This window comes from Strigops habroptila, chromosome 1, assembly GCF_004027225.2.
Source record: "Strigops habroptila isolate Jane chromosome 1, bStrHab1.2.pri, whole genome shotgun sequence".
Classification (NCBI taxonomy): Eukaryota; Metazoa; Chordata; class Aves; order Psittaciformes; family Psittacidae; genus Strigops; species Strigops habroptila.
The window spans coordinates 111,653,212-111,673,110 of NC_044277.2; the positions used below are offsets into that span (position 1 = coordinate 111,653,212).

A 19,899-nucleotide genomic window follows, 5' to 3' on the forward strand; every position below is an offset into this window, starting at 1 on the left:
TGGTGATTGCTATTTTACAAGGGAGATGCCGTTAACAATTGCACTTTGGGAGTTTCCAGCCTGAGGTGGTTATCATTAAATGAGCAGTCACTTCAGCAGGGGAAGTTATTATGTGGGTGTGCCCGAACATTCAATGCATGCATTATGGAAGAAACGGTATTGGAAGCAGCAAGATTCCAAAGTTGCCATGGGTCATGCATGGGACATACATCCTAATTCCATCTTCTCTTCCTTTTGAGTACCTGAGCAGTAAAGAAAGAAGCTTTACAATTATGCACATTCTGGGGGGTTGTGGGGAAGGTGTCACACACATGAATGTTCATGGGGCAAGTCTATGCTATTTGCACATTTAAGAACATGAAACTTTTATAAAGGTAAGCCAGATGTTTTCACTGGGCCAATGCATTCAAATTGGGGTGTTTTAAATACTGGGAGTAATTCTGGGGATCTGACCCACACTTTCCTTCTTTTAACTCACACGACTACAAAAGGGGCACTAGACAGCAGCAGTGAGGTGTCTTTACCGCTGGCTGTGGGATGTGCATTTGGTATTTTGAAAGGATATTGCATAGACTGTTAGAATTTCAGCAGTCTGAATACTCTTATTTTTATTTCTAAGTGTCCTGTTTTACTTAATATTCCTGAAGCAGAGTAGGAAATATCTACCTGAGGAAATTAGAAGGGCTGGTGATTTTGAATAGCTTGAAACCAGTGTAGTCATTGCAGTACAGTTGAGGGAGTGTTAATAGCTCGCTTTAATGGTGTACCTTAGTATTGCTGGATGTTGCTCTTCTGTAGTTAAACTTGGCTTGAATATGAATGTTAAATAATTTGTAAATGTCTTATAAATTTGGTGGAGAGGATGCTGATTTGGACTGTTGGGTTTCATTATGACTATAAACCATACTTCATGGAGCAGACGCTTTTAATCGAAATAAATATCAAATAAATACACTCATTGTTAGCAAGAGTAATCTTACCAAAACCTTTGATGTTTCGAGTGGGGAGTGTTGACTGGTCCTACAGAAACAAAGTGGGTGTTGCGAGTGAGGGGTGTACATATACATCCCCATCTCAGTTCTTTTAAACACCTTTCTCAAGTGCTTCATGGGGCCTGGAAAATGCTTTTCGTTTGTTTGTCTGTCATTTCTACTATTGCAAGCTGAAGCTTAACAGAGATGCTGTTAGACTTGCAATCTCGGTGGAAAAGAGAAATCTTGATTTCGTAAATATTTTTTTGTACAGAGGTCTTGCTAAAAGTATACAGACTTGTTCAGAGCCAGACTTCTTTAGGGCAGCCTGTTTCCAAACTGTTCTGCAGCTGCATGACTTATGAATATCATGGAGATGCTATTTTGAAGATGATGGTGTTAAAAACACAAAGCCTCAATCAGGGAGGGGGGAGGACAGCATTGATTATTCTGGGTTCAAGTGTAGGGACAGTGCAGTTAATGTTGCTGAACTTGTTACAGGCAGTGGTGATTATGGCAGATATATCACTTCTGTGGGTGACAAAGTCCAGAGAAGGCAACTTTGCAAGACCACCATGGTTCATACTCTGCCAGGCTGTCCACTGCCGGGATGACCACAGAGCTTGCTGGAGATGGGCACTGGAAAGTCTCCGGTCAGAGTGGGAACAGTATGGCCACCCTTTGAAATGCCTGGGGAAGGACCAGAGATATCTTCTGGAGACTTGATCAGGATGGTCCCCGAGGGCAGAAGGAATGTTCATTCCCAGGTGATCAGAAGAAAAACCTGAAGGAGAAGAAGGGTTGTTGCCACATCTTGCTCATGAGTGAGAGCAAATTGAACCCTCCTGCTGCTCCGAGTGCTGCCTGTGTGGTAAATCTACCAACGCCTGTGTTGAAATGCAGCACGAGCGTGGTGTGTTCTGGACTTGGGCGGTTGGATCTGAAAACTCAAACCATTTATTTTTGCTAGGTTTGCATTACATGTTAACTTTAGAAATACTCTCCCCACAATCATGCAGCCTGACCAGACATTTAGTAGATTGCTTACAAGGATTATTAGAAATTTCCTGTGTACTTTTTTTTTTTAATAAGGTATTGATTTCAATATATTTCTGTTCATACTTGCAATGAATTGATTTATGGTGGTAGAAATCCTGTTTTGCTGCCAAAACCTAATAGGTACTCATTTAATTTCATCTTTTTTCTTTTTTTTTCTTTCCCCAGTCTTTTAACCAGTAGTTCTTTTTTCAAAAATAAACTGGCTACTCCAGAATTTGGTTCCTTTGCTTTGCCTGGCATTTCGAGTGGGTCAAGGAAGGACAGGAGACAGAAGCAAACATGGGCATCCCAGAGATGCTGTGCTACAGCACCGCATATGTTGTGTGTCTCCTCACAGCTCAGCGGGTTCCATCACTCAGACCCTTGCCACCCCTGGCACTCTGTGTTTCAGGGTAAAATGGCCCAGTTCCACTGTTTTTCTGCCAAACCCCCTCTCTTGGCTAGAGGATTTAGGGCTATTTTAAATTAACCATTCTCTTGTCTGGTGTACGGCATCCAGAACTTGATTTGAATCTCTCATGTCATATATGTAAATGTTTTGATAATGGTTTTGACTAATAAATAACTAGATGTTTTAAAAGATACATGCTGGTGTTTCTAGTCACTGATTTTAAGTATGTCAGTTTTATATGTAACAAATTATAAAATTAGAAACTTCTAACTTTATGAGCTATTGTGTGTTTCTTAACCCTATCATGTCCTCTGCCTCTCCCTTTTCAGATGATTATTAATGAACAGTTTTAGTTATCAGATGCCTGAATTACTTTGGAAATCAGCAATCTGGGAACTGTGGAGAACAGCCACACACTTTTAAGTTTGTGTACATGCTCCTATGCTGTATTTTTGTGTAGCTGTGTTTTTAAACAGTTGTCCTAAAAGCTGTAAACATGGTTATGAAGTATAATAATATCTTCTGACTGAGTTGCCAGAAGTTAATAATTCTGCAGGGTTACTGTGTGGTATGTCTTTAACCCACACAATGGCTTTGTACTAGAATCATTAGGAACAAATGGGAAAATATTATAAATGCCTAGTGGACTCTAAATTTTTTAAACAGTTTACATTCATGGGTCAGAAGGAAGTTTTAAGAACTCTGTGGTTTTTTTTACTGTTTGTGAGCATTTGGGTTGTCCTGTCTGCACCATTTCTGGACTTTGCACGTTTCAATGCTTTCATTTCCCTTTGATGTGAACCTGAGCATGAAGTGCCACAACTGTCAGTCTGCTATTACCTGAGTGTTTGATTAAAAAGAGTAAAATTCTTGCTGCTTTTGTTACGATAAATGACCCCACGTTTAATAGGTAGGTATTATAGTAAGATGCTATTTAACAGATACTTTGCCTTAAATAGAAAATTGTCATCTAAACTGTAGATGCATTTAAGGGCTATATTTAAGTGTTTGTTTAGTTTGCTCCATACAAAAGTCATTCCTTTCTCAGTAGGCCTGAAATGTCTAAGAAATACATGCAATACTGTCCTAATAATAACAGAGTATCTGAAATGCCAAACTGAAAGTTTAAAAGAAAACAGTGGAATGTGCAAATATGGAACAAACCTAAAATACTTGAAATGTAGCTGGTAGGGGGGAAGAGGAGACATGAAGAGGGCAAACACTGGGTTGGCAGGATCCCGCCCTGTCTGGGAGACCCCAGCTAGCTCCATTGCTCCACTCACCCTCTTTGCACTGGAATACCCTGGGCAGAAAAGAGTCATGAGTAATAAAGTTTTTAAAGAACCTGGTGCTGAAAAAGAAGGAATTTGCATTCTTGGTTGGTGTCCACTGTGTGGTGAAACTGTTCTTGTGGGGTGGGAGTGGAGGGTGGTACTGTGCTCTGGGCAGATGTCAGACATACAGCGCTGTGTCTCTTGCAGTTCATATGTGAAGCCTTCACTTAATGTGGACTTGAGTTTTGCTCCTTGGCAGTGATAGTGTTAAGTAACTTCTAAAACATTGTTTGACTGTGTATTTAAGAATAATGACCCCAAAATGCTGGCAGAAAAAGAGGAATGTAATCCTATTGTTTTGGGTTTTTTCCATTCTTAAGTGAGGACTTCTATAAAATTTTAAAAGGACTGAAATAAAAATAAATTTAAAAAAGAAAACAAAAAAAACCCCAAACAAACAAATCCTACACAAAATAAACCCAAAGCAGCCAGGAAATATTAAAAATTGAGATTCTGAGGTCTTTGCACTTACCCTTCCTGGTTTCCAAGCAGCTCTTCTTGGAGAACGCTCTTCGTCATAGGAAAAGGAAAATACAGTTTTGTTCATTTCACAAGTTAGATTCTTTTTTTGTGTGTTATTAACAGGTTTGGCAAACATCGCAAAGATGACAAGAGTGAGAAAACTGGTAAAATAAAAGTGCAGGAAGCTCTTACTTCAGAAGAGGAGAGAATACGAATGAAGCAAGAACAGGAGAGGTAGACTTCAGTATTTGCTTAAACCTTGATAGAGAGAGTTTGTTTTTTTAAATTAAATAACTGAAGTTCAATTTTCATTGATGAAATTTCCCAAATGTTGATATGTTTATATACTTTAAATAACAAGACAAAGCTGGATTTATTTTGGACATTAGTATAAACAGCTTCTTTGGCTGCATTAAACATCTTTTAGAGACCCAGACCTTCTTTCCTTATTGAGGAGGCTGAAGTAATGAAATGTTTTCTCTATATATTCTATAACTGATTTTATTGATGTTTTCAGAAAACAAGTATTTATATAGAATGAAGTATGTTTTGTATTTTTCTTCAAAGTCTTGCATATCTAGTTTTTTCATTTATATATTTAGAAAAAAAACCTAAAAATTATACTTACCAGTATATTTGTCACTGGAGTTCAGTCTATTTATGTGTCATGCAGTCTGTTATGGAATGATATGTATATTAAACTGCTAATTGTAAAAATGAGTGGTGAGTACCTCTATTTTTCCTTGTCAGCTCCTCTTAACATTAAAACCCTATATAATATATGTCATATGATTTTCTCAATATTTCCAATCTACTTTTCATTCTGTCTCTTGCAGCCCTAGATATTTGGGGCCTAGAATCTCTTATCAATATCTCTTATATCAATTTGATCAAAATCTTGGAAAGCTTAGGTCAGAAGTTAACTGGTATTCAGGGATGTGTGTGGAGGGAAGATCTCTTTCAGTAGACATCTCTTCAGTAAGCGGACAAACTAAAGGGTTTTAAAGCTTGAATGCTGAGTGGTAAATAGATTCAGACACATTTAGCAGTGAAAATGAACTATGAATTCAAATGATTTATCTAAAAATTATGCTATAGCTCAGCTATAAATTGAGGATTGATGGAGGAACTATGGAGGGCAATTTTGTTGTCCTTGTACAGAGGGTGTGACTAGTTAGTCATGATGATCCCTTTAGCCATCATCTCTGCACCTTGGTCTTCTGCGGTCAAGAACAGAAGTTTATAAGTGATGGCTTCATCACTCAAACAGCTCACTGGAATAGCAGAGCCACAGTAACTCCTGTGTAGTGTCCTCAGTTAAACCTAAAATGGTTTGTTTTCAGTTCTTTTAAGATTGAGTGATTTATGTTACAGTTAAGGCAGGCTATTATTAGTTAATGAAGATTATTAGTTATTAGTTAATTTATTAGTTAATGAAGATCAACTGTAACTTGTTAAACTGCGGAATCTTTATCATTTGTGAACATCTGTTTGGATTACATTATGGGAAAAATTTACTCTTTAACAGATATACTAGCATAAATTGATGTAAAAATCTATTCATGTTTGTCTTTAATCCATTCTGACAGTAGAGGGTGGCTGGATCACAGTGCTTGGTTGTTTTTTATTTATGTGAGTGGTTTTTATTTTCTCTTTTCTAACAAAAGTGAAGCAGGGTCTTTAAATTTGTTCCTGTTTTTAAAAGTAATGTTCTTAGAGATTAAATGATAAAGGGGAATACTGGAACTGAAGGAAATAAGTGACTTTGGATGTGAGGGTGTTTGTGCAGTCAACTTCCCTTTACGCACGGGCAGACTGGCCACTTTGTGGACGAACTCATGCCAGGGGTGCAGAGCCTTTGAAAGCTGCCTCCATCATTCCAGCTGGCTCAGGGCAGGGAAGGGTCAGCTACACATGCACAGTGCCAGTCCCTGGTTTAAGATGCTCTGCTGAACCAAGCTTGCCCAGCACTGAGTGTTTCTTAGTAACCTTAGATCCCCAGAAAATCAGCCATATATCTTTATTCAAAGAAGAAAGACTTCAGATTTGAGTTAGTAATGTTTTCTCTCTCTCCATTCTCTCTCTTTGTCTTTCTGTGTCTCTCTGTTTCTCTCAGTAAGAATGGTGAGAGTATAGACTGTCCATGTGGTGATGTAAGAGAGGTTGCAATAGTCACGCTGGGTACCAAGGTAGAACCATGACATTATTTGTACAGTCCCCAATGCATGGAGCAAATTCCTAATCCCTGTCCATCAAATTATGCTAACCAATTTGAATCTTTCCTGGAATCTTACTCCTCATGTGTCATAAAAAACAATTTTATGTGTTCAGTGAAACTGCAGAAAATGCATGTGCTAGAACTTCATAACAGCTTGATGTTACCGTAACATGGGTCCTCCTCCTCTTTCCCTAACTGTGTATTATTTGCTTTCCTTTGTGTTATGTCTATAAGAGAATGCAAGTTCTTTGGGATAGTGGCATGTACAACTAATAAAAGACAATAAAATAGCAACCAAATGTGTGAGGTGCTTACTTATGTTTCTGAAAAAATTCAGATGTTGATTTGGTCCATAGAGACTAAATATTTTTGTAGTTAGATTGCAGAGAGTTTCCTTTTGATCCTGTAAAATAATGTTGTTAGAAACATGCTAGTAATGATGAATACTCTTGCAAATTAATGGAACAATCCCTCAAAATCCTTACTAGGAGATGAGTAAAATATTACTGCCAGTGTTCGTTCATAATGTCTGCTATTTTAACTTTGTTTTCTGTGGGTTTTTCCTCCTCAATCTTTTTAGCAGTAGAATTCACTTGCTCTATTTTACTTGGTATTTGATACTATATACCTCTATAACGATGCAATACTTTGGGGAAATAGGTTGGATTTAATGAATTTACTGTGTATGAGAGGCTGGGAGAAAAAAATCCTTAGGGGGTCAGAGAACAACTGAACAGTCCATTAAAAAATCAATCATGCCCACAATTTTATGGAATTATTATGCTTTGACTTGATAATTTTAATAGTATTGTGCTTACAATAGTATTTTATTTAAAATCTTAAAAGCAATGTTCATATTGATTATGAAACAAATAAGAAAATTAATGTTCTTCAATTTACCATGATTAAAATGAATAAAATTTCCTTTTAGAAATATATTATTAATAATAATTTCTTATTAGGGAGCATATCTTTTAAGCTGTATATGGTACATATTTACTGACAAAAAGTAATTTTGAACAGAAAATTAAATTACCTAGTTGAAAATACAGACAGTTTTCAATGAGATAGAGTACTGGAATAATCAGGAGAGTCATCTGAGGAGACCACCCACCAATCTTACCAAAATTGCTGTAAAATGCTTGCTATTTGTAAATCCTCCAACTGATGGATTAACAGTTCATCTAAGGCCATAGGACATTGTCCCCATGTCACTATTCTTCAACACTGGTTTACTCCAGAAAAAAAAATTTGCTTGCATTATGCTTGGGTATCTGCCAAGCACTGATCTGAAAACCCAGATGGACTCTGGTGTGCTGATAGAAAGTGTGCTTCTCCCCAGCAATGGCACCAATCAAACCCTTAAGGCAAAACTAAGCAATAAGTTTTCTGAACTTGGCCTTGTGTCTGCTAAGAAAGGGATTGTACTGCAGTCTCGAGAAAGTCGAGTAAGACCTGAATTTAGTTAGCTCTATTCCCTTGCCAGGTCACAGGCAGTTTATATATGTGCTAACTTGAAGCCTTTCTTTGCCATGCTGTCATCTCGTCTATCACTGGACCATTAAAACTATGTATCGCTGAGATGCTACATTCATTCAAATAGACTGAGAAGACAGCCCTGAGCCCTTCTTGATTTCGTGGTAGAAGGTCTTCGATGAATTCCAGAGTCTCCTGATGCACCTGTTGTTGGCCCATCTTCCTAAGAGTAATGTCTTTGATTTTACAGATCGGAGATACATGGAATATCCTGAGCTTTCAGAGATGCTTCAAACTACTTATTGATCTTACATGGGCATTGATATGAAGACTAGACTTAAAACCAGATTTTGAAACTTTTGTCAAGAGGAATTAGTGTTACAACCCAGTTAGTTTTCATATGGACGGTCACCTTCTGCTGTGCTACTGGATCTAAACCTTTGGAAGCCCACAGACCTTTCCACTTTAGAAACTATCTACATCTAGTCTTCGAGGGCCTCCCAGGCTAAGAGTTTCTCAGTATGTAGCAAATGTGTCCATTGGTACCCTGCAACCTGATTGCCCTGAAATGTTTTTCAAGACCCTGTAGTACAGTCTCTTTCTTAGGAGATGGGAAGACAGAACTGCTTAGTAAACCTATTGCTTTTGTCTTCTGTCTTCTGTTTTTTACTGATGGCCATTGCTGGAGAGAGAGACAGAAGGTTCTGATGCCTTCGTCTCTTCTGCTTTCACCTGTGGATTTTTCCTTGGATTTCTTTTTTGTTGGTTTGGTTTTTGTTTTATTTTGTTTTCCCTGCAGCTCAGTGTTCATTACAAAATAAATCTTCAGCAAATTGAAAACTTTTGGCTGTGTTCTGCCCTTCTTCAGCTTGGGCACATGCAGTTCTTGACACTCGCATGGCAAGGCCATATGTGCTGGCCCTGTCTTCAGCCTTGAACTGACTTCCTCTAACAAACCAAGTGCTCCCAACCCAAACAACTTTACTCTTTCTACCTGGGTAGTAGGTAACAGAGGAATTAAATAAACATACTTATTTGTGAAGTATGTTCAAGAATTCAGCTGTATCCAGTGTGGTTCACTGCTAGATAATGCTTAAAAAATGAAAACTGCAATTCTAATGAAACCTCATGATTCAGAGTATGTGATCCCAACTATAAGTGAATAGTGCATATGCTTTAACCTGCCTCTAGAGGCACTTCCTCCTCTCAAAAGTTCTAAAGGATATTTTCTCTGTTTGGTTAAGACACTTGTTTGAGGGCTTAACTAATGTTCAATTTCTGGGTTACCATGAAAGTGTTTTAATCTTATTATCATATTCTTCCTCAACTTCCACTGAAATTGGTGCAAAATCAGGTGCGAGGTGTGTTGTGAGGATCGGTCTTGAAGAGATAAGGAGAAACCTTTTGGAAGGGAATTAAAGTGCTGCGGTGGTGGAAGCACTGTGACAGAGGTTTGTGGAGTGGTCAGATGGGGACCTTTGGAGCCAGGGGCTTCCTCTGCTCTGGAAAAGCAGCAGTACAATTCTAGTGTCTCCTATACTTGTTGGAGGACAATTAATGCATAGCAAAGCAATACCATGCTTCCCATGTATATATATGTAGTTATCACCAGAAAAGAAACCTCCTGCTTGGCTAGTCTTCCCGCTTTTTGTTTTGGAAAACAAAACCTGTTTTTTCCTTTAGGCTACAAAGGGAATTAAATTTACATCATTCCGCTGTTGCAGTGTCTATGCAGATGTCACCAGTGCTGGTGCTGGGGTGTCACAGGACTGCGAGAGGAGCTCCCTGGGCAGGGTTGCAGAGTTCCCTACCATGGAGTGCCGGGCTGGACAGCTCAGCAGGGCTCTGCAGGGCAGAATGCATCTTAATGCCCTGCCATCAGCCATGGGAAAACTCTGTTCCTAATGGGGACTGGGGAGACACTGTTAGTGGTTGGAGGCAGGAGGCAATGCTGCTGCAGCTGCTGCAGAGTGGGAGAGGTGACAGAGGATCTGGGTCTTGCAGAGGTGCCATCTGGGGGAAGTGGATTAGGCATTTGTCTTGGTATTGGCAGATTTGCTGTTACTTTTGGAGATCAGTCAATAGGCTGACAGCATTTTTTGTGTGAATGTAAACAAAGCTATGGTTTCAGTGGGTGTTTTTCAGGTAATGATTGTTTTCCAAATTTAGACTGAAACATTCTGTTCATTAGTAGCTAAAATAACACTGATTTTTTTTTTTCTGAAGGATTCAGTCATTCCATAAAATGCTTCCTGTATTCTATGTTTCATAAGGGTATAAGGGTCTTCATCTCCAACATATAATAAACTTCTCTTCATCTTTCTCTAGTACCATTAAAGCCACAAGCCCTTTGTTGTAAAAGTATACTAATGAATAGAAATGTTACAACAAGAACAGAAGTCTTGTGTTTTCCCTTCATCATGCATCATCCATTTTAATTAGACGAAAGGGTGGTGAGTACTGTGACAAGAGTCTGGAATTAAAATCATTAATTGATGTCAAGCTGACGAGAGACTGCTAACATGAATTTACTGACAGCAGGAAAGAAATTAACCTTATTACTTTATTTAGTACATTGGGACTATTTATTATATTTTCCTGTGCAAGTTCTTCATGTTCCATTTATGATGACAGAGAAAGACAAATAATTAATAAAAGCTGCATAAAGTTTTATTACCTCCTATCAATGAAGTTTACATGAAAACCACATCAGTAACTTACAGAAAACAAATCTACCACATCCTTCTAATCAATGTAACTCATCAAAACCATTACAGCAATATTTTTGATATTTTAAGTAAGTATAATGTTATGCTCTCTAGCCAAGTAGAATTGCAAAAGTGATCTGATTTAAAGCCATGCCTTAGTTTCTTAATGTCAATGTTGCAAGAAAATGAAACAGATTTTCTCCAGCAATGACGTTGATTGAAATAACTGTCTGTTTTGACCATCAATTGGAAGGTCAGCCTAAGAAAGATGAGTTTTAATGTTAAGCATCTTTATTCTTTAGATGAAAGAGTACAACAGAGTCTTACACAATGACAGCAGCATCCTATAGATAATTTGTGACCCAAAGGTCGTCATAAAAGAATAGAGGGGAGGTCATCCTGTAGTAAAGGCCATCTGGAACTGTTAAAGTATCAGATGGAGTAGGGGGCTGAACAGCAGGACACTCTTGGTGTCTTTCCAGATTTCCCAGAGAGACCATAACATTTTTATTGGAAAACCCCAACTTTTTTCCCCTTTAGCAAAATATTTTCATCAAGCAGTTTCATCTTACTTTTAGGTAAAAAGACAACATACTGTGATAAGGAGAGGAATTTTGTTTCTTACATAGCGTGTTATCTGTGCCTTTAAAATAAACACAAAGATTCAGGTTTAGTTTTGCTGCTGCTGTATTTTGATGCCACTTAACAGCTTTCACAAGAACTATTACCTTTAAATTCATTATTACTGCAAACATTCAGAATATAAACATTTTCTAAAGTGACTTGTGTAAAACCTTTTCTGATGAAACTTGCACCCCCTTCCCAGCCCGTAAGAGAGGAAAGAAAAAAATTCCCCTGTGAAACAGAAAATCAGAGCAATGTGTTTCTCATTCTCACTTATTTTGAGATGGGGTCTGCTTGTCAAGGGATATTCCAGTTTCACTGAGATTTGTAGCATTGTTTTTGGCAGTGGTTTTTCACATAATGGATGAAGGTGCAGGATGTGAAAACAAATCAATGACAGTAATTTTTGCAAGAGAACACAGAAATGAGGCATGACAGTATTGAGCTTTGGAAAAACATTTCAGACCAGTTCTACTTCATAAAAATACTCTCTTCAGGAGATATATAAATTGAAGCTTTTGTGGAATAATAGTTGCTGAAGTAGTTTTTTAAAAAGGTTCCTCACGTTCTCTATCTACATCTTGTCAATATAGGGATTTTAAGACACCGTGCTAAAAGTGTATTTTCTCTGTTACTGCTCTACAGTGATTCAAGACATTGAAGTTTTGTACAGGGCAAGGTCCAGCCAAGTCCCTTGCAGTATATTTAAAACTATAATTTACATGGTCTTTATAATATTCTGAGTTACAGATTCGGTTAAGGTGTCTTGCAGATCATGTGAGTTCAGTGCTGTCTTAGAAATTTCAGTTCTAGGTAAGAGCACTGATATAGTGTAGTTTAGAATGCGAAGAACTTTAGGATAAGGCAGCAATATGTCCTCTGATGTCACGTAAACTATGCTGTTAGTGGTAAAGTTGTTGTAGCAAATACTTACTTGAGAATTAAAAAAAGCATACCATAATTACTAACAAACTGAACTTATTGTTGCTGAGTTTGTCATCAAAATCTGGGAAATAAACTCTCTAACCAGAATGATAGGTTAGAAGTTGAACAGACCTGAAAACCCATCGATTTTCTAGGCTGCACTACAAGAGTCTAACAGTAAGGCAAAGCACTAAACCCACCTTTTTTTCCTATTTGTTAGATGCATCAGCAAGTTATTTGGTTAACCAGAAAGACAACTAATGATACATTCACATCAGGCAGATAGCTTTCCCCTCCACACCACAGCTGGAACCTTTATTTTGTAACTAGTTACTATAACAAACTTTTTAATGAGTTATAGGAAACCTGGCTTTGTCTCTGGCCATGCTGCATATTTATGCTCTCACTCAGTACTGTGACCAAGCAAGGTTTAAGAAATGAATCCTGAGGGGTGTTGTGGGTGCTATTTTTTTGGTCTTGAGCAAAGATAATGACTTATAAGCTATATTCTCTATTGGTGGAAGGTTTTTTTCCTTTTCTTTCAACTTCAGTGTATGCGATCCACATAATCCATTGCTTTGTTGTGAGGTTTTTCCACTGTATATTTTTGTCACTTCAGACTGTTTCATTTTCCAACTTCAGGATTAGGCTACTTTATACGTAGTAATCTAGAAATACAGAATAACAGATCTGAAATAGAGCTAGCAGCAGAATTTTTTACCCACTTTTATTACTAGACTTCCGCTAAAGGCGCGTAGATGCTGGATATGCTCAGCTCAACCAACTGATGACAGTATTGTAGCTGGACCTCCAGTTACTTCCTGCAGTATCTGGGAATGACTGATTTGATATATGGTATGATATTTGGTACCATTTTGTATATAGTATTGGTATATATTTGGTATATAGCCTCTGTCATTTATTTCTTGCATATAGAGGAACAGCTGTTTCTTACACATCTAACTGCCAGAATTCATGTTACCCACCAATGCTGCTTTCTGGCATTGTTGTCCAGCTGGAAGAAAAAAAAAAGGGGGGAAGAAATGGTCTAAGAAAGACTTTATGAGAGCGGAAACCAGTGCTCTTAAAGTGAGATGGGATGGAAGCAGGAGCTCTCCCAAGTCATGTTTCAGCAGCAGCTGAATCTCATTATGTTCTTCCTTTCTACTTCAATAGGAGATTAGAGCTAAATTAATCTGACAATCAGGGATCTGTTGTCATAGGTGTAAATATGAGCTCTTCTGGACAGTTTTGTAATGCAAAAGAAAAACTAGATTCCATTTTGCTTACAGACAGCAATGACATTCTTTGATGCAACATGGTTCCTAGCAAGATTACAAACCCAGTTTTCCATCTGGGTGATCCTCCACTGCTGGGGTGACTGACCCTTGGATGAGACATGAAAATAAGGAAAGAAAATTTAGGTCATGATACTGTTTGTTTTGAAAGCAGGAGGACCTATACCGCCTAAATACCTCATGCATTTACCTTTGGTTGAAACATATCCTTAGGAAAAATCAGCCCTGAAATGCTGCAGGCTGTTAGCTGCAAAGTAGCCTAAAAGCTTGATGGAAATGTAAGTAAGGTGGTAATTTACAGGTTTTTAAATTAAAATAAGCAAGTATTTTCACTTGTTTTCTCTAAGATCCAAGAAAGCAGATACTCTGCTAGGGGCATGTATCTTCACTTTGGAAAGACAAAGAAAGTATCAAGAAAGTCAGGGAATAAGGAAAGGTAGAGCTGAAATACATGAGAGATTCCGCCAAGTTAGAAGAAATTATTCTAATGCCTCCTTTAGTTTCATCAGTATAACTTGATTTCAAATTGGTGTTTGCACTTCAGCTGCTTATATGCATAATATTTACTTTCTCTCCTGTATTTTTTAATGTCTTTACATCTTCATTTGTATTTTGCTACCTTCTTTAATACAACTTCTCACAAAATGAACATGCTATTGTCTTCTTAATGTATTAGAGCACTTACAGAAATCACCTTCTCACCTTTATCCCTCCCTCCCCCTGCTTTTTTTTTAACTACAGCCCTCCTGGGTTGTAGCTCATTAAAGATTTTTTAAATTCTCATGCATCTCTTCTGCATGTGGGATTTGAGGGGAAGGGAACTTCGAAGAAACAGTAAGTACTATCACATAGTCTAATTGGCAGATAGGCTGTGATTGTTGAAGGAGAAAGAAAGAAAATTAAGACTGACTGTGTAGATGCATTTCTTTAATTTTAACGTGGTGAGCAGCTTCTTTTTTTTTCTTTTTATATGTGTAGTCCCTGTTATGCTTCCTGTTGTTGTAGAACCAATATATTAGAAATATATGTGTGTAAAATTTCTATGTAGGTGCAGAATTATAGATCTAGAAGAACTATCACATCACTTTTCCAAGGTAGGATCTCCTGGGTATGTCATTCCTGAAAGATGTTTGTTTTATCCCGATTTTTTTTCAGTTCACAATGACATACACGCTACAACTTCCCTTAGCAATCTTTGCTGCTATATTTCATTAGAAAGTTCCCCTGCCCACAGTATCTAGTCTCAATTATTCTTGCTCCAGTTTAAATACCTAGTACATATATTAGAGATGGAAAACATTATTCTTTTCCTCCTTATGTATCAGGAGACTGCTGTTATGTCCCCACTGTCTTTTTCTTTTCCCCAACAGCTTGACATTGCTGACTTGTATCTGTTATCCAGTAGAACATCCAGATCCATTCCTGAAAAAGCAACTTATTTGATTTTCCCCTACTTTTAATTTTGTGCTTAATAATTCCAACTATGTAAATTACTTTCCAGTTGCTATTATTGAAGTTAATCTTATTTTTGAAGTCTACTCTATTTTTCAAGAACATTTGAAATGTTAATCCTTCAGAGTTTTCTGCAGATTAAATAGAAAAACCCTGGGTAAATTCAGAGAGACATCCATGTAGAAAATATCTTGATCAATCCATCTATCATGACTATGAATTGCTGAGAGTTACTCTCTAGATACTCAGTATGAAGTGCCTGGTTCAACCTGTTGCAGCCATCCTGTACCTGTTTTTCTTAGCCTGGGATGTACTGTTTCTGCTCTGTTTACATGGCCGTTTACTGTGTTGTAGAAGGAAATCTTGTTGACTTGACCATATCTGTTTTTGACAAATCTATGTGGCTGCTGCTCGTCCCATTATCTTCTCTGTGCTTACCAGTAGTTTGTTTCAAAGGGGATTGAAGTTAGACTGATGAGTGTAATTTTCCTCCTCCTCTGAGGGATGTTTGACTTTTTCTATCTTTCCAGTATTTCAACTACCCCTAACAAGTTCTCCTGGTTACTGAAAAAGGTCTAACACAACCTCAGACAATTGTGTGTGTTGGATGAAGTTCAACTAGCTTAACTAGTTTCTTGCTACTTCTTTTGCTGTTAGATTGGAGATCTTTGTGTTATTGGTGGCAGTTATCAATTGTGCCAGCCACCTGCTGCAATCAACCAAGACAGATGCAAAGAAAAAAGACCATTAAGCCTTAGGTGTCCTCAGCATCATCTGTCAATATCATTCCCTCACTACTGAGCAGGGGAGCAACCTTTTCTTTGCTCTTCCTTTTACTGCTAATGCAATTACGCAATGATTTATTGTTGTCTTTAAAGCTCCCTGCTACTTTTCTTTCAGATTGTGCCTTTCGTATTTTGTCTCTTTATGCTTGTTCTTATCCATAGCAAACTGACCACATTTTGTATGTGTTTCTTCATGTGTCTGAGATCAGAGGACAGTCATATTTCAGCCAGCTGGCCACACATGTATGTACACAGGAGATAAGGCAGAAATATTAATATTTTTCTTTTCATGATCGGGAAAAAGCTGGTCTCAGCCTTTCAATTTAAAAAAATATATTTACATAGAAGTATTAACTTTTTTTTTTTTTAATATGCCAAAGTTTTGTATGAAATGAGGGAGGAAATGAGGAAGAGGAGGTGTCTTTCTTTTTTATAAGCTACCGCTGTTGCTGCCCATGATTATCCATTGCCCACAGTGATTCTTTAGAATAGTTTTCCCAGGAAAGCAGATGGCTTTGCTGAGAGGTGGTTATAACTCTGATAACGGACTAGGTCTAATCATGATAAGAAAAGCTAAGTGTCATATGCTGGTTCAGAGGGAAATCACAATAATGCCTATAATCAAGGTACCCTCATTAGAAGAGTAGTTGTCAGAAAAATTCTGCTTGAATCCAGACAAAGGTCAAAGAAAAATGCAGGAGAGGACAAACTCCCATATTGACTTGATTGCCAAAAATTAGAAAAAGGGCCATTAAAGCCCTGAAGGCAGTCAAGGAGAGGGGGAGGAGGAACAGCAAGACCTGGCTTAGTTGCTGGCACACTGTGCCTGCAAGGTATTTTTCACTAGCAAAGGAGGAGGGGACAAATTTGTCAAGATTTGGCTACTGGCCAACTCACCTTCTGACCTCTTTTATAAGAAACAATATCTGGCAAAAATTGGGCTGAATGTGTTCACCCTGTCTGGCTAACTTAAACAAGCTGGCTGGCTTTATAAACGTGTCATTGTTTTTCTCTGTTTTCAATCCATCATCCCAGCGCATGCCAGTCTGATGGCAGAATAACTGAGAACTGGCAGTGGTGAATGGCTTGTCATTTAGCTTCTGTCCTTACACAATGCTGTTTCTATCCTTAATAAACATTGTCAGCCATCTCACATATGTGGAACTGCAAGCGTTCAATACTGATTTTGTAAATGAGTGAGCCTCAGTGGAAAAGATGAGGTTGTGGATTATCACTTGGGCAATAGCTGAATCCTGGCAGCAGCAGCAGGATTAATTGAATTGACCAAGCAATTGTTCACCAGAAGCAGCAGCCAACTTTGTTTCAGCTCTTAGGGGAGGACATTGCTGCCATTGCAATGGCAAATATAATCTACTAGCCATGAATATCCTTCCCATGTTATGTTCATCAATTAAGATAAGTAGGTGACTTTTTGCAAGGATCTAAATCACTAATATGAAGAAATCCCATGAAGGAGACTGAAGCTCTCAGGGGACTGGGAATATGTTTATAATTTCACTCCTAACACTACATGAAATTAGGGTTGTTTCTCTTCTTTGCAAATTTGCTTATTCACTTTTACTCACAACAGCTCTGCCAGCACCAAAGATTTTAATTTTCTGTTGCTGAAAAAAGTTGAAGTTTAGATCAGGCAGAACTGCTGTATAGACATTTAGCTCAGGGTGGGATTGAGCTCTCAGACTAATATGATCATTTAGGATCCACATAAGAGCTGCATGGCTTATTGCCCTTTTTGGTCAAGGGAGGGGGACTCAACACAGTTGGTAGAGCCTGGAGAAGGGTTTAGCTTCACCTTAAAATGGCCATGTTACAAATGTTCAACTCAATTGTTCTCTAGACCCTGTGGGCAGCTGCCTGATACTACTGAATCTTGACCAGTTCTTCTGGGAGCCCAAAACATATGTCGACACCTACATTTGCATGTCTAAAATGGTAGTTGCCTTCATCTGAAAGCTGAATCTCACAGTGTTTTGAAGAAGGGAATGAGGTGGCTGCTGTTTGCTGGGGACAGCAGCATGTAAGGTTTTCTGTTACTTTTGTGACCGTTTCATGTGCATAGGAATTGCTATACGATGGGTATGTCTATCATTACTGGATTAGTTTGCAATGAAAAGCTCTTTTAACAATTACAGGAAGTTCTGCAGCTAACAATATTGTCATTTGAAGCAGTTATCATTAGCTTTTGAATTGAATGGCACACAAATGTCTGAGGATAGTTTATACTTTACTGAACATTATAATTCCAAAGCATGACAGTACATTGTTGACATTTTCAGTATTAACATTTCAGCAAAAAGGATTTAGAAACTTCTTGGGGTAGCTTTTGTATTTTCAAAAGTTCAGTTTCATTTAAACAGTGCAAAATTGTTTAGCAGTTTTTGCAAAATTCTTTGAAGATGAAAAGAGTTATGTGAATGCTTAGCATTATTATTATCATTGTTATTGTTAAACCCATACAAAATCTGTAGGAAGGCCATAAATCCTCAAAATTAGCTGATCTGAAATTTCAGACATATGCATTTTTATTGTGCCATGTCATGAATGAATACAATTCAGTCAAGACAACTTAATGCACATATCCCCATTGTGAAACCAAGCACTGTAGTCAAACACTTCTCCAGATTTCAATAGTGGGATCATTGCTGATTACAGCTGAAGTACAGAGCAAATTCCAGGTTCTTGTCTGTGTTGTTTACATAATAATGTTAATCTTTTCCACAATAGTCTTCACTGGCATTTCCCATATGTATACTTAATGCAGTATATGCTGACAAATAGTTTGGGCCATATCATGCGTATACACACACCCACAAGGTGGAAGGTCAACAGAAAAAAATAACATCGCATTAAGTTTAGGTTCTCATATGAAAATATATTCAGAGTTAAAAACTAATATAACTGCAAAAGGGATAATGCAATATTCAGCTGATAGCTATTATTCTTTTCAAGAATATGTCTATGTATTTTTCCATGGTCATTTGGTTCCTTTGGGTTTGGAGACATAATGTTTAAATGCAGTGTGTCCTGGAGACAGCAAAAACGAAGCTGTATTTTAAACAACATTCAAAAATATTTTAAGTAATCACAATACCTATACTTTTGGATTGTAAAAGTGATAGGACTTGCACAGTGGTTTAAACTTAAAGCATGAAAAAATAATTAAAAGAAAAAAATCAGGACATTTTGAGTGTCAGTATAGTCAGATACAAGTTTCACTTTAGGGTTATTCTTTGTTAAATGTTACTGCAAATGGTTACTGGGTACTTTGGTTATAATTAGCATGAAGATTTATAATGAGTTTAGAGTCTATTTTTTACTACTACATATGTGTATTAACACACTGTATTAGCAATTGTAGAAAATATTCTAAAAATTTTCCTGGTGGGTATGAACATAATTACTTGCACAACACTTCAACAATCAGTTCTTTCCCACTTGAGCAGTAATAGGTAGCCCTCATTGAACCATACACAGAAAAATCTTAACGTTTTTGCTACAAATGTTGCTGCACCCAAACATCTTAAATAGCTGAAAGCAGATACATGAGAAAAATTGGTAAACATGAAATGGGGGACACTCCTGTTTACACCTGAGGAAAGTGATGTGATGGTCAGAAGTTAGATAAGTTCAGTGGCATCTCTCATAGCTGTCACTGTAACACTGAGGCCATATCACCAATTACCACCCAGTAATTCTGTTTTGTGAGGACTTCAGATGACAGTGCTTTCTTCTGACTGAATTACTCTGTGCCACGTTATTGCTGTACCATCAGATTTCATACTCTGAAATTTTGGTCATCTAAAATATATGAATTTTTTTTTCCTTAATTGGTGTCAGTCAGTGTTCCAGCATCTGATGATACATTGTCTGTTGCAATTAAAATTAAATCTACCAATGTCGAGGAAATTTCTGATTTCCTTTGCTTCTCCCATTCAGAGGACAAGTATCAACAGACAAATGCAATCGTCCACCTGTATTTAATACAGGTGTCCTGGTTTCAGCTGGGGTAGAGTCAGTTTTCTTCCTAGTAGCTAGTACAGTCCTGTATTTTGGATTTAGTCTGAGAATAATGTTGATAGCACACTGATGTTTTTTGTTGATGCTAAGTAATATTTATATTAAGTCAAGGACTTTTCAGCTTCTCATGCCCTGCTGGCAAGAAGGCTGGAGGGGCAC

At 37.7% G+C, this 19,899-nt stretch overlaps 1 protein-coding gene across 15 annotated transcripts in view; it reads left to right on the forward strand.

The window, feature by feature from the left end:
* The window catches only part of PARD3 (par-3 family cell polarity regulator), a 453,511-nt gene that overhangs the window by 330,485 nt on the left and 103,127 nt on the right, over positions 1–19,899 (forward strand). For 10 of the 15 annotated variants that reach the window (XM_030491258.1, XM_030491178.1, XM_030491203.1 and 7 more), the window contains one exon: positions 4,341–4,451. The exons of 4 other annotated variants lie outside the window; for them this stretch is intronic. In XM_030491258.1, coding sequence (XP_030347118.1) covers positions 4,341–4,451 — 111 coding nt within the window. Of the gene's footprint in view, positions 1–1,472; positions 2,611–4,340; positions 4,452–19,899 lie in introns of those variants that run through there. One more of the 15 variants, XM_030491261.1, reaches the window with a different exon arrangement.